The 15933-nt window shown below is 26.4% G+C and overlaps 4 protein-coding genes across 4 annotated transcripts; 2 read left to right on the top strand and 2 right to left on the bottom strand.

The window, feature by feature from the left end:
- Positions 1-2391: 2391 nt before the first annotated feature.
- OCT59_001812 (uncharacterized protein) lies at positions 2392-3493 on the top strand (the record flags this gene model as incomplete). The annotated part of the gene is made up of 1 exon (XM_025322216.2): positions 2392-3493. The coding sequence occupies one exon, from the start codon at positions 2392-2394 to the stop codon at positions 3280-3282; it is 891 nt and encodes a 296-aa protein (XP_025166815.1). The 3' UTR covers positions 3283-3493.
- A 2240-nt stretch (positions 3494-5733) lies between these two features.
- Positions 5734-7456, top strand: OCT59_001813 (uncharacterized protein). The gene has a single exon (XM_025322215.2). It carries the CDS (start codon positions 5838-5840, stop codon positions 7389-7391), a length of 1554 nt encoding a protein of 517 aa, XP_025166814.1. The 5' UTR covers positions 5734-5837; the 3' UTR covers positions 7392-7456.
- Positions 7457-10782: 3326 nt separating this feature from the next.
- Positions 10783-11994, bottom strand: OCT59_001814 (uncharacterized protein; the record flags this gene model as incomplete). Its single annotated transcript, XM_066144099.1, has 4 exons — positions 10783-10926; positions 11164-11192; positions 11776-11892; positions 11991-11994. 4 exons carry the CDS (start codon positions 11992-11994, stop codon positions 10783-10785), a joined length of 294 nt encoding a protein of 97 aa, XP_065995298.1.
- Positions 11995-14060: 2066 nt separating this feature from the next.
- Positions 14061-15302, bottom strand: OCT59_001815 (uncharacterized protein; the record flags this gene model as incomplete). The annotated part of the gene is made up of 3 exons (XM_025322214.2): positions 14061-14738; positions 14810-15127; positions 15246-15302. 3 exons carry the CDS (start codon positions 15300-15302, stop codon positions 14061-14063), a joined length of 1053 nt encoding a protein of 350 aa, XP_025166813.1.
- Positions 15303-15933: the final 631 nt, after the last annotated feature.

The following is a 15933-nucleotide window of genomic DNA, read 5'->3' on the forward strand; positions in this document are numbered from 1 at the left end:
AGAATTAATCGTTAAAAATGTCCAGATCTAAACCCTATAAAAATTTTATCCATTATTTCTGTAAAAACTCCGTGAATATGCATGATAGTACTTATACGGAAATAACATGGAATAAAAAAACACGGTATAAATTTTTTATAGGGCAAGGATTTTAAAGATCCTAAATCAAGAACCTTAAACATAAGATTACTTTTGTCTATCAGTTATTTCCTAACCTTGAAAACAGTAATATTTCTCCAAAAAATTATAAGAATGATTTAAAAGTACATACTTGGAAAATATTGTATAACACGGTTTTAGAATTATCAATTTAGAATTAACAGTTAATAAGAGCAATGGGATGGAATGATATTGAAGCGGCGCCTCAATTGGTTTCATCTTATAGATTTTTTTGGGTAGTATAAAGTATAAACTGTTATTTCTGATTTTTTTGGTTTTATAGACAAATTGCAAAAACATTTCTGTAAAAAAAAAAAATTTAAACAGTCAGTTGCGTAAAAAATATCAAGACTTAGCGAAAAAAAGTAAAATTACTACGGTCTTAATAAAATAATTGAATACTATTTAAATTGCAATTCAAAAGATACTGTGTGACAATACCGTTCTTTTTAATGATAACTAGGAAATGGAAACTACTGTAAGCCCGCTAGCAATCCATAATATTAATGAATTTTAAAAATAAATCACGTGATTCTGCGGCTACGTTGCTCTCTAAACTCGATGACATTATCTGTTATATTTATAATCATTCAATCATTTGTAAATAAAATATTACTACTTTAGCTGAATTTTCATTAAATAAAGTTATTAAGAGTAAAAAAAATATTTTTTTTTTTCTAAATCAAGAAATTTCGAAATTATAATTATAAATCTAAAATCAATAATCATGGATCGTGTCATTTCTTTTTTTTTTTAAAAAAAAAAGAAGACATTTTTTATATCTTTTTTTTTATTTTTAAATGTAAATTTAATTTATATTTTTTATAATTAGCACGAAACATGTTTCATATTTTTTTTTAGAATGTGAGATCAAGAAAATAATATAAATAATATGAAATAAATAAACGAGGCTTTCCAAAAAAAAAATTCATTGTGGTAATGAACGCATTCAATATACAATGAATATTTGCAATAAAAAACAATCAAATTAATGATACTATAACTGGTTACCCCTGAGAAATTTTTGCGTGTTTATAGGTTCATTTTGGTTTGTTCGATTTCTATACATCGAATATGTGACGGAATCTTCAAACAAATTTATTTTTGCAATACGTGAAACCCACGTATGAATGTCCTTATTTGAGAACATAAAAAAGAAAAGATTTTTCTTTTTTTCTTATAATATAAAAATGGAATGTTAAACTACTACCAGATAATCTGACAATTAAATCATAACTGAAACAGCATTTAAACAAAATCAAACTATAATATATTATGTACGTACCACAAAGAAAGTGAAGAAAATTCTAAAGAATAATAAATATTGTTGGTTCATATGGTTCATGCATAATTTAGCTGTTTAACAATATTTATCTACTTTAAACGAAAATACATCTGTCATATCAAACATGATAAAAATTGTAAGATTTACTTTTTTTGGAATATTTACAAACGCTTATTATAATCTTATGAATAATAATGTTGCACTTTGTTTGAAATCATTAATATTTATTTATATTAATTTATAAAGCCAAGCCAAAATTTTCATTTATTTGGGAATATTCGGAAAATGTTCAGGTGAAAATACGGAAAATGTATGGTATTTTAATTACGGAATTCCCGCATTTCGATAGATTTTTCCAACACTAAACCCAAATAATGAATTTTTTTTTTCTCCTCAATGAGACGAAAAAAATAATAAAAAATGGAACATGTAAACAAAGTTTAATTAATTTCTTGGAATTTTTTAGTTCGCCAAGTAAACTTTATTAATAATCAATTATGCGCCAAGTATAACCATTTATGAAATGGATCATCGTAAAATTCATTCGGTACTTTAACGAAAGGTTTAATATTTTTTTTTCTTTTCTTTTGAGAAAGAATTCGATAAAAATTTAACCATCTCAATCAGTTCGCTCATTTACAGAATGCAGCAGTTATGCAGTTGCATTATTACCATTACTATCCAAAAATTAGTATGTAAAAGAATGAATGATTGACAACCGTCCTTAATTTAGCCAAGTAAACCAAGAAATCCTTGGCAAACAATGGGAATTTCATTCAACAATGATATATTTATTATATATATGAGCCCAGAAAATGCCAGAAATAAAAAAAACGCAAGTTTTAATTTCTTAAAAAACCAAAAAAAAATAATAATAATAATAATAATTTATCAATACATTTTTCATTAATTTTCACACTACACATATTATTATAAGTTTTATAACCATGACTAACCCAACTTACGAAAGTAAAGTAAGCATTAAGGATGTTAATTCTGAAACACAAAATAAATTAAACGTTGATGTTGAAACTCCACCACCACCTTATGAAGCAGGCGGAAGTGCAACATCTTCAACTTCTTCAAAGGTTGATAATAATCAAAATACAAACTTAAAACAAATTGAACCTGTCGTGCAACATGATTATTATGGTTATAATTCACCTCAACAACAAGAATATTTTCAACAAGATGGATCAACTATAGTTTATATTGAAGGGAATAATAATTATAATGTGCCCAGAGACCAATATCATCAGCAGCAACAGAAAAAGAAGAGAACGTGCATAGAAAAATATTGGGGACCTGTTATTAATCCAGATGCTTGGAAAAGTCTTTTATATTTCTTGTTTATCGCGCCGGTTATTGCTTTATTTTCTGGTATCTGGTGTGGAACAATGCTATTATTCGCCATTGTTTCTTTAATTTTTCCCCCACTCGGATTCTTTTTTTGTATTGGAACGGCTTTGTCTTATAGAGCACTTGGTCGTCTTGAATTAATCGCCGCAACAATGTGCACAAGTAAACATAAACCCTCACACATGTATCCACCGGTTTTCCGTACATCAGCTCAAGTCGCTTCTCACACTCAAACCGACGGAGGCATTTTACGATATGGTATAAGAATTTGTTTGGATGAATACACTTGGATGTGTTTCGTTTATTTCGTATTTGTTAATGTCATATGCACCGCAGTCGCCTGGGTTTTAGTATTCTTTTTTTTTACATTAGCATTCAGTCCTATAATGATAGTGGCCATGCCTGTGATGTGTAGAATATGTTTAGCATTTGGTAAAGCGAAAGTAAAAATGAGCGAAAACATCTTAATTAAAGTGTAATATACTATAGATTTTTTTTTCTTGTATTTTTTTGTTTATAAAACCTGTATTTTAAATATTTTGATTAATTAAGTTATATAATATACATAATAAATTTTTATAAAATTAAAGGTATGAAGTTAATCATATTGAGAAAAAAAAAATTTTTAGAAATTTTAAATTATCCTAAACAGAGATAAATTTCTTGATACACAGTATAAGTAATATAATAAATCGAGAAAAACAATTATAATATTTAAAAAAATTTTCATTTGAACCGCAAATGAACGTAAATAATATTTCCAAAGTTTAAACATTCGTTTTAATAAGATTCATAATAGTTTTAAAAAAAGTTATATTAACATTTTATTTTAATATATAAAACAAAATTATTTAAGTTTCAGAATTTTGATCGTTAGGAGCTCTTTTGTTTTAGTAAGGCTGATATACAGTAGTATCTATCCACAAAGGTTGATGTATGAAGACATTCAACTTCAGATATGCTGTTCAAAAGCAAAGAAGGAATAATAACTCATTAATATATACGAAACTATTTTAAAATAGATCCGTTTTCCCTGCTTTATGAAACATAAATTTGACGTGAAATGAACCAAAATTTGAGAAAATTTATCCAAGTCCGTCACCAATTTTTTTCTTACAAAAATTTTTCCGCAGCAGATCGACATTTACCAAATAATTAGTAAAATAATACAATAAATAAAATAAATAATATGGAATTGATAACAGAACAACCTTGAATTAGAATTATTCTGCGTACTCGAATAACCTGTTTTATTTTAAATAAATAAATTTTTATTCTCATTCCAGTTACGGCCATACACAGTGAAAAGCACCGGAACCCGTCCGATCTCCGAAGTTAAGCCACTGATGGCCCAGTCAGTACTACGGTTGGGGACAACGTGGGAATACTGGGTGCTGTAACTTTTTTTTTTTTAATAACAGAAAAAGTTAGATTTTGGGAATTTTTTTAATAACATTCTGCATTTTTTAACCTACTTTCTATTATGTATTTTTAAAAGATTCTGCCGTTTCATCGTTACCATTTTTGTTTAAACAGTACTAGGCAAATACTTATTCTCTTAATTATGAAAATCATGAGCAATAAAAATGTATACCGTATATGAAAACGCTCATATCATTAATAAATGAAAGAATGCCATGAATACAAATTTCTTTTCGTTCTTCAAGAAATGAAAATTATAGACAAAATAGTATACAGTTATTTAATATCACTGAATGTGTGATCCGTATTACCGTAATATACAAAATTTTATTTAGAACTTGGAATTAATTTCGTTGTGTTACCATATGTCTTATTAAACGCACAAAGGAACTTATAATAAAGAAATATGAAACTTAAAATATATTATGAGCATCAAATAAAAACAAAACAACCTTGAATTAGAATTATTCTGCGTACTCGAATAACCTGTTCTATAAATAAATAAATAAATAAATTTTTATTCTTATTCCAGTTACGGCCATACACAGTGAAAAGCACCGGAACCCGTCCGATCTCCGAAGTTAAGCCACTGATGGCCCAGTCAGTACTACGGTTGGGGACAACGTGGGAATACTGGGTGCTGTAACTTTTTTTTTTTTTAATAACAGAAAAAGTTAGATTTTGGGAATTTTTTTAATAACATTCTGCATTTTTTAACCTACTTTCTATTATGTATTTTTAAAAGATTCTACCATTTCATCGTTACCATTTTTGTTTAAACAGTACTAGTAGGCAAATACTTAATCTCTTAATTATGAAAATCATGAGCAATAAAAATGTATACCGTATATGAAAACGCTCATATCATTAATAAATGAAAGAATGCCATGAATACAAATTTCTTTTCGTTCTTCAAGAAATGAACAAAATAGTATACAGTTATTTAGATATAACAATGTGTGATCCGTAATACAAGTATTACCGTAATATACAAAATTTTATTTAGAACTTGGAATTAATTTCGTTGTGTTACCATATGTCTTATTAAACGCACAAAGGAACTTATAATAAAGAAATATGAAACTTAAAATATATTATGAGCATCAAATAAAACTTTTAATTACGATAACTTTAAATACTCCCAAGTTTTACAATTATAAATCATAATATAAACGTTCTGTTATCGTGTTTAACTTATTAAGTTCTAATTTGACTTCGGAAATTGAAAAACTAGAACAAAGACTTGATTGCATAAGTACGATGGATTTACACAAACAACAATTGTGCAGCCAAATATAAAGAACGTCTTTGTTTTTTTATATTTAAAAACAAAAGATCAGCGACAATTTTTTGTTTCTCATAAAACATGAAAATTAATCAAATGAAAATCCACAGTATGGCGAGAGTCCTTATATTACAATTTACAAAGAAGCGAAACAAATAATTAAAAAAAAAATCTTTGTTAAAAATAATATATAATGATCGTAAATTTACCATCTCAAAAACTTAGATTTGGTAAAAAAAAAATTATATATATACTTCTTAAAAATTTCAAACTTGCACTTGATAAAAAAAAAAAAATTTAAATTTTGCACTCAATTATCAATTTCAAATGGCATCATTTTTACCAGTAGAATGCCTAGAAAATATATTTTTATACCTTCCTAATAGAATTCATGCTGATAGATCCTGTAAAAATGAATCAACTGAAGATTTACGTTCTTGTACGTTAGTATCAAGACATTGGTGTAGAGTTTCAACACCAATCTTATATGCATATCCATTTCCAAGTTATTGTCGAAACTCCCCAGATTTAGCATTGTCTTATATTAGATTGCTTCGTACCCTATTAAGTTGTACTCCTAAATCGGAAATTGAACAGATGATCTTAACAGATTCGCCTAGTCCAACGTTTAATTATATCACTTTTATTCGTGGTTTAAATTTTGATCTAGAAATTTTAGATCAATTAAATACTTTCAAAAAATTATGGTTACCCATTTTTGTTTTAGATAATGTAAGGAAAGATCAAATTCCGAAAATAATTTCCTTAATTTTAAATAATCTTGCAAAATCCTTGAGTACAGATTGTAACAATAATTTAACAAAATTAGAAATTACACTTACAAATGATAATATAAAGTTATTTAATAACATCGTTGAACCATTAACTATTAATTATTGTGATGAAAGAAGTAAATTGACTAAACTAAAAGAATTATATTATAGCAATAGTATTAATTATGATAGCAAAATTGATCCTTACCCTGCTTTTTTGGATAAAATTCGTAACTTAAATTTACTTCACAACGAGGGAAATAATTCTATCAAGATAGCAAATTCATTATCACGTTTTATTTCTTTACAAAACAAGTTGCAACACATTATATTATCGGAAATTCTATTGGATAATGATAATGGTGACTATTATAATATTGTATTCGAATCATTATCAACACAAAGTGAAAATTTGCAGATATTAAACCTAAAAAATATACCTTTTGATAAAATAAATGGAACGGCATTAGATTCATTATGTTCACTTAAAAATATCAAAGAGTTAAAGCTACAATATTGCATAGGAATAGATAATGATTCAATTCCATGGGCGAAGTATCTTAGAAATCTTGAAGTTTTTGAATTCTCAACATATGATTACGGTTTTGAAAATTTTCTGAATCAATTAATTCAGTCTTCTTCAACTACTTTAAAAAAATTAATTATAAATTATCAAAGGATAAATGGTCAGGATTGTCAATCACTATTTAAACAAATTCCACTTCATTTAAAATCATTAATTCATTTAGAACTTACTGAAATTTATCCAGATGAGTTGATTTTTATATTTGAATCATGTACTCAATTAGTTTATATTAGTACAATATTAAAATATAATAAATCGTGGACTGAAGTAAAATTTAAAAATTTAGGCGAATCAATCCCTAAAAATTTACAAAAGATTCAGTTTAAAGATGAGTTTGATTCGGTATTTAAAGTTAATTACTTGGAATGCTTCTTTAAAGAGTGTTTAAATAATAATAGTAAATTAAAATATTTAGAAATTATTGGAAGGTATAAAATCAGTCAAAAGTATTTTAATGTTGCTAATAAATTTGGTATACAATTAATTGATCATAGTAATAAATGGCCAATTCTATATAGATAGTTAGAATAATCATAACAAAATTGTAAAATTTATCTCTTATTAAATAAATTTCATTACCTATATTTAAAATTTTAATGCTTGCCATATATAAAAAGTGATCTAAAATAAAAACAAAAATATTGAAAAAAATCTTTTATGAACAAAATAATCTCTTTCGTGTTTCTTATTATTTCTGCAAGTGCATTTTGAATACAGCCGTTATTTCCATTGAAGAATCAGTCAGCGTATTACAGACTACAGAGGACTGTTTTATTTTTCTAAAAGTCTTTTTTAACGTGCAGCAAAGTTGTAAGAAATTCTAAGAGTTTAGGACTTTAGCAAACTTGAAATGGACTTATTTCTATTTTGTTTATACCATATTTTTTTTAAAAAAACTAATATTAAATTGACCTACGAAAAAAAATTCTGGAAAAAACTCCGATAAATGATCATTTTTCTAGTTTTTATTCCGAACTCCCAAAAAATTTTTTTATAGGGATATATAACCTCATCTTTGTGGAATCGAACCGTTTCCGTATTACAAATTTTTAAATTTTTTAACGGTAAGGGTAGTACGTACTATTTTCTTAATTTCTTTATTTTAGACTTTTTTTAGTGTCTTTTTTTAGGACTATTCTGACCTTAGAATGTTTTCATACGTGGGTAGATTTCTTTTGCTTATTTTGTTTCTTTAATATTTGCTAATTACTCCTTTTTTTTAAGAATATAAAAAAAGATTTGACTGACAATAATATTGATCGCTGCCATGATCATGAGCACCGTAAAGACTGCGGTCCTACATGATCCTTTTGCATGTACTGTAGGACCGGAGAGACCGATAATCTTTTCTTTAGGATCGATGACTATCTTTAGATAGTTATTTACACTTCCAAAACTATTGACTTTTTTTGACAAATATGTATAGAATATTTGCGGGACAAATGGAAATCTTCATGTGACAATGATCGACAGTCAATTTTTCATAAAAGTTATACTTCGCTCCGGACAATAATTTACAATAAAATGGTATTTTAAGACAATATTCATACTGAACTTTAAAAAATATTGTTAACACATAATCATAGAAAAATAATATTAAAAATATTGAAATATTGTCTAAATAAATATCTATTGTATATTAGTGATACATGATTTAGGTGCTTTGTTTCAGCCGCCCCAAAAAGTCAAAATGTGATCCACATAAACTAAAAATTTGGCATATTTAATATTTTCCAAATATGGAGACATGCGTAATGCACACAATATTAAATCCAAAAGTTTGTAATCCATGAAAGATATAAATAGGCAAAAAATTTTCATATTGAAGAAAACAATTAAGATTCAATCAAAAAAAAAAAAAAGAAAAAACTTTGATAGTTATTGAATCATAAATGGAACCAAACACCAAATCTAAAACAAAAGTTTATACGCAAATTTGAGAGGTGGATATTTATATTTGTTCATATTTAATACAGTAGTTTGTTTTAAATTTTAAGTCACAGTGTCATCATAAATTACGATATTGAGATATCAAGACAGAATAATTTTCCTAACATTTGATAAAAGATAAATGAAAAAAATATTTAATTACCCTTATCGCCAGTGCATCTGCAGTGAGATGAGCATTTCATACATCTATGATGATCTACGTTAGAGAAGCATCCATTGTTATGACAAGTACTCTGGCCACCGAAACCTGTACCTGTAATAATAATAAAAAAAAAAGACGAATAAGCACAACATCTACATCGAATTATATCTCAATATTATCGTAATTTATAATGACACTGTGACTCTCAAACTTACTCATTTTTAAAATATAATTATAAAGGCAAAAAAAAAAAGAAAAATCCATTTCTTTAAATAATCATTTCGTTTAACTATTTTTTTTCTTTTTTTTTCATTTGATATTAAAATATTGAAATAAATAATTTGTTTGAAATTGGAAATAGAGATTAGATTATCCAAAAACTTTATATAACACAATATGATTATAAAACCTTGTTTAAATGTTTTTGTCATGCGACTAATGAAATTTGTGAAATAGAGATTAGATTATAAAATACATTAAAATACAAAGAAAAACATTGTTAATACTTACTAATTTCTCTTCAATGATTCTTAATCTAATCGCATAACCGTTAATCACATGTGAACATCTTAATCCTTCAACTATATTATATAGATTGAAATGTTTTTATTTCCTTGATTGGTAAAATTTTTAGTCAATGTTAGCTAAATAAGTTAATTGGCTTAGTAAACTTTAAATTTCTTGAATGGTTTTTTTCATTTGATACGGCAAATGGAAGTCTGAAGTTTTCCGATAGAAGATTTCTGCAATAAATGATTTTCTGAACTTTTACTTTTTAAGGGAAAAAAAACAATTAATTATAGATATGAATTACAAAAATTGACCAATAAAATTTCAAGATACAAAAACCTACAGCATCCAAAATTTTTTTAGGCAAGTTTAACATAACAACAATAAGGCAATGAATTATTTTTTTCTCACACATTAGAAATAATCGTTAGCATGATTATTCAGGTCAACGTAACCATCAAAAAAAACTCGGGTACATGATTCACGTGATTTGACTAGTTGAACCGCAAAATTTTTCCACTCCCACGTGACACTAAAAATTTGTCACTGGCGTCACACCCTTCCTGTTTTCCCATTTTTACTATATATTCCAGGTGTAAAATCCTATTTGTCACGCCTTATTTGTCACACATGATTAATTTCTTAATGCCAGCCGAGACGTATAATGCTGGCCAAAAATCACGTGGGTGGAAATTTTTGTGGCGTTACTGGGGTAAATAGTTGAACTCCGCACTTATCGGAATAAACCAACATTCAATAATTCATGTCCTTATCTTAACTTTAAGCAACTTCAAGTCTCCAACATTATCAGTATGACACTCCATGTTAATGGCATAATTCACTTTCTTTGATATTGTTAAACATGATTTTTTTTTGTAATTTCCTCAGTAGAAATCTCATTAGTTAAAATGATATTATTGCTTACTCAACAATGTAATTATAATTATTAGTTATTGGATGATAAAAGATTTGTAATAATTATTTCACTTAAAATAACAATATCAACAATTTTCAAGTTATCAGGATGATAATTTTTTATTTCTATAAAAGGGTTCTTTAGTCTTTTCTCAAATATTTGATGTAAATTATTGTAAGTTTTATAAGTTGCTTACTACCTTTAACTCCATAAAGTGTAAATTTAAATGATAGCTTAAAAGATTTACACAATAAGATATCTATCTCGTGAAAAATAACTCCATTTAATATTTATATTTTTCATATAAAAAATTATAATTATTTTAATTTTAAATAACGATTTTGTATTCTAATAATATAAACGTGAAAGAAAGCTAAAATAATACGCGTAAATTATCAAAACTGCACCATATATAATAAAGTGTTCCTCTGAGCTTTTTGATGGTTCCGATGTGGAAGATTGAAAATCATCAATAACCCTGGTCCAGTACTAGAATTCTGGACGGTATTGTAGCAACAATTCAGGTTTGCATACTTCGTCTAATAATTATAGAAGAGATTTATGAAAGAAATATTTATTAAAAAGAAGGCTTGTTACATCAGTACATTGCACGAAATTACCGCCATATAATAGGTTAAGAGGCAGTGGTGGAAAAATTAAAATTGTGACGAAATCCGAATTTTCCGTAGGTGTAAAATTTTCATATTTCATTTCTCTCTTTAAATGTCCACTACTCCATCATATATCTTTATTATTGATATCCATTTTTTACTTACCCGATCAACCTCTTCTATATTAATATTGTCTACAATATTCACACAAACCATTTATTAAGATAATGACTTAATAAATCAAAAACAATAGACAGATGACGTATAATTCTTTTAATACCCTATAAAAAAAAATTTATCCGTTATTTCTGTAAAAACTCCGTAAAAATGAGCCTTTCACGGATCCATTCACGGAAAATGTAAATAATTCGATAATGATTCCGGGATATAAGGTTATTAATTCCGCCTTTTACGGAAAAAGACGGAATATAACAAACGGATCGATTTTTTTTACAGAGATATACCTTATATCAAAAGGTAAGAAGTGATCTGAAGTATAACGTATAATATACTAACCAAATTTTACATTACATTAATAAATAAAAAAAATATGACGTAAAATTTGGAATGTACTATATCTGTATACCTTTATTGAATCAGAATAAAAGTTTATACGGAAAAAGTTCAAATTGAGAGTTATATTTGTTATATTTAAATACAATAGTTTGTTTATAATTTTAAGTCACAGTGTCATTTAAATTACGATATTGAGATATCAAGACAGAATAATTTTCCTAACATTTGATAAAAAAGATAAATGAAAATATATTTAATTACCCTTATCGCCAGTACATGAGCAGTGTTTTGGACATCTCATACAGCCGGTAGAATGAACTGATAAGACATTGAAGCATCCGCTTGCATGACAAGTACTCATGTCACCGAAACCTGTACCTGTAATAATAAAAGAAAAAAGACAAATAAGCACAACATTTACATCGAATTATATCTCAATATCGTAATTATAATGACACTGTGACTCTCAAACTTACTCATGTCTTAAAAATATAATTAAAAGGCAAAAAGAAAAGAAAAATCCACTTCTTTAAATAATCATTTCGTTTAGCTATTTTTGTTAAAATATCGAAATAAATAATTTGTATAAAATTGGAAGGAGATTAGATTATCTAAAAACTTTATATAATACAATATACAAAGAAAAGTATTGTTTAATATTTACCAATTAGAGTTTGTATCAGATATCCGATTTTACATGTATCCGTTAATCGAATATTACCCGGGCATTAATTCAGGCCAAATTTATAATTCCAACCAGAATTATGACTCAGTAAGATGACAATTTCCTTTTTTGGCGATAGTGTTCCACTGAAAAAGGATTATTCCGGGAAGTTGCCCGAATTATTTCCAACGGATAATATCTCTTCTATGATACCTAATTTTTGGTAACTACATTATATAGATTGAATGTATTTATTTCTTTGATTGGTAAAAGTTTAACAAATTTTTTGTCGATGTTAGCTAAATTAAGTTAATCAATCATCTTAGTAAACCGAAAGATCTTTCATTTAACATGGCACACGGACTGAAGTTTTCCGATAGAAGATTCTATAAATGATTTTCCGAACTTTCACCTTTTAAGGGAAAAAAAAATAATTAATTTAATATAGTTTTGAATTGTCCATTTACTGTATTACCGATTATACACGATTTGCATGATAAGGACCATGAATATCTTGGGAATGTTAAAGTTTAGATTGGATTAGAAGAATAATGTTTGCTTGCAGAATATTTCGATATGCCTGGAGGAAATATCAAGTATAAAGAAAAAATTCGGCCACGGTTCTGATGGGGAGATAAGATGGAATTAGCATCACTTGCAAGCATTCAAATAGTGAGTATATACACAATATTTGCTGAATGGAATATAATCAATTATAAAGCGACATTAATTAGAAGTACTGAATTTGAGTCTGTAATAACTGACTGATTCGTCAATGCCAAATGGGTCATTTGACTTAACACACTCAGGTGAGTCAGGTCTATATGATAATCACATGATCATATAAAATGAATTTATTGGACTACAATCATGTGATATGAATCACACTTAATTCTTAATTTCACCAATGCTACCAATGCTTAATTCTGGTCAAATATAAATAAATCGGTAGATCGACACATGATTACTTTGCTTTACTATTAAATATTTAAATATTTTAATTTTTTAGCTGCTATTAACAACCTTCGAACTTAAAAATACATCAAACAGAAAATTAACTATTGATATCATAATTATCATACGTAAAAAAAAAAATTTTTTTTTTTAAAGTTCAACGTATGAACATAATTTTTGTTTTTAATCATAATAATAATAATATTATTATTATTATTCATTTTAGAATTTACTTAACACAAATTGAAAACAAACAATCCTCTTTTGAACTTTATTATACGAAAATAGGTCAAATGGCTTGATATAATCTAAAAAAGGAAAAGTTATTAAGGGTCATTCTAAAAAAAAATTTTTTACCTTTTTTTTTTTATAGTTCAGGTTTCTTTGTTTCAAATGATAAAATAATTTTTTTATTCTTTTGTTTCTCTAGTTTTACATATTTGGAAATCTTCAATAAGACAATTGCTTAAATTTTATTATGGATTTAAACATCCGATTATATTAAAGTAGAGGTGATGAGTGATGACTTAGGGATCAACGATTGTGGACTTACTTAATTTAGAATGAATGATAATTCCAATTTTGTCGGGTTGAAACATATATGAAACTTGAATAATAATAAATATTATTAATGTAATAAAGGCAAATTACCTTCAAACCTTATAATATACACAATTAATAACCTATTTTTTAACTTTCTTTGTTTAGTTCGAAATCCCTTTATGACCCAACACACAATTTTTTTTTTTTTACCTTTAAAGAGTTATTATGACTCCGGCGGCGCACGTTTCTTAATATAAGATTTTTATTAGTGAACTGCACTGCAGTTTAACGAAAAAAATTTTTATTGGAAAAAAAAATACATTATTTACAAAATTATACAAAAAAAAAAAAAAAAATATCGATTATTAAATTAATTATAATTAAATTAAAAAGATTGTCTTTTACTATCTCTTCCTAAAATCATTGATGCTACTTCATAAAATGATAAGGATTGTTTTAAAATTCCAACATCACCACTAGGATCCAATTTTTCAATTTTATATTTTTGTTCCATCTTAATTTCATCTCGAACATTCTTTAAAGGCATATCCAATAACATTCCATTAGAAGCTCTTAATATAACTTCTTCATCATCAGAAGTTGTATCATCATCATTATTATTATTATCATCATTTTTTACATTTTTTCCTTTATAATTACCACTTTCTAAAGAATTTTCATTTAGGTGATGATCATCATCCGATCCTCCTACATTAAATGTTATGACGTATGACAAGATAATGAAGATAATGGTTTCGATCGTATAATCAAAGATTGGTGGTTTAATAATTATAGTATTTATATGTTGAATTGATATCATAGAAATACGTAAAGAATTCCATATGATTAATTTATAGGATGAATAAAAGGGTTGATCATTTTGAGATGATTTTAAATTTCTTCTTATATATTGAATAAAACGAAATGCAACGTAAACGTCAATCAGAAGATCATTTATGGTCATAATCAACAAAAATATCCTTCCATGATTCGCGTCATTATCACATAAGGTTGTATTATTATCAAGAATTATTTGTGGTCGTACGAATACAATATATATTATCTATAAATAAAAAAAAAAGAAAAGATGTTAAAAATGCATGTACAAGATGTACAAGGTAATAAAATACTTACATGTAATAAACTTCTTGTAAAAAGTAAACCGTATCCAATAAAATCATCCATTTTTGATGTTTTAAATTTTCTTAGTTTCCAGACCAAGAAAATCATGATAGATTCAGAAAAAGCAAAGTTCGTTATCATTTGCAAATATGTAACCGTCAAACATTCAGGTAAAGAAGTGGTATTTTTAGTAAGAAGTACTCCAATATTGAATATACTGTATGAGAGACCACTTAGATTAAGAATAAGTTTTATAATTGATATTTTTAAATCATTTGCACGATTATCACGACAAAGTAGGATCGATTTAACGAGATTATGTAAAGAAGCCTTATTTTTTGAAATAAATAAGATATATAAGTACGAGTCACTGTATTTACTCACTATGAGTATTTACTCACTACGAGTGTTTACTCACTACGAGTATTTTAATAAATCTTTTACTTACCATAGTCATTAATACTGTAAGAACCATAAAATATGTAAATTCAGCATCTTTATCCATGATGATTTATAATACGTTCGACGATTACAAATTTACAAAGAACTTGATGAGCGAAATAAAAAAAAATTATATCTGAGGTATGAAAAAAAAAAATAATAAAATTTTTTCACTCATTTTTATAATAAAAAAAAGGGGGTATTAAAATTCTGCATTTTCCCGTAACCTTTAATGAGAATATTTTTTTTAAGAAAAAAAAAATTGTTTTAATTCAAAAAACAATAAGAACAATAGAAATTTTTTTTTTCTAGGGGTCAAAGGTTTGAAGTAAGAGAAAAATTAACTTAATATATCCATTATTGGTGATATCAGATTTGTCAATTTTTTTTAGAGCTAGTTTCAGTCATTTAGCGTATTACATCAACTTTTTCTACAAAATTACGCAGATTTTCTTAATTAGGAAATATTTAATGCAATGTAAGTGAACTCACACATTTGAAACTTAATTAAAAAAAAGCCAAAAAACATCCTTGGATAAATTAAGGGAATAAAAAAACTTACTGCGGATAATACAAAATATGAAACATTTTAGGTTCGATCTTTACTAAAATTGGAAAGATCAAATTTATAAAATCCAAATTACGAATATGCTTTAGTCCAAGTTATTACGGAGATACAAAAAGTTTTGTTTTGG

Source organism: Rhizophagus irregularis, chromosome 10 (assembly GCF_026210795.1).
Source record: "Rhizophagus irregularis chromosome 10, complete sequence".
Classification (NCBI taxonomy): Eukaryota; Fungi; Glomeromycota; class Glomeromycetes; order Glomerales; family Glomeraceae; genus Rhizophagus; species Rhizophagus irregularis.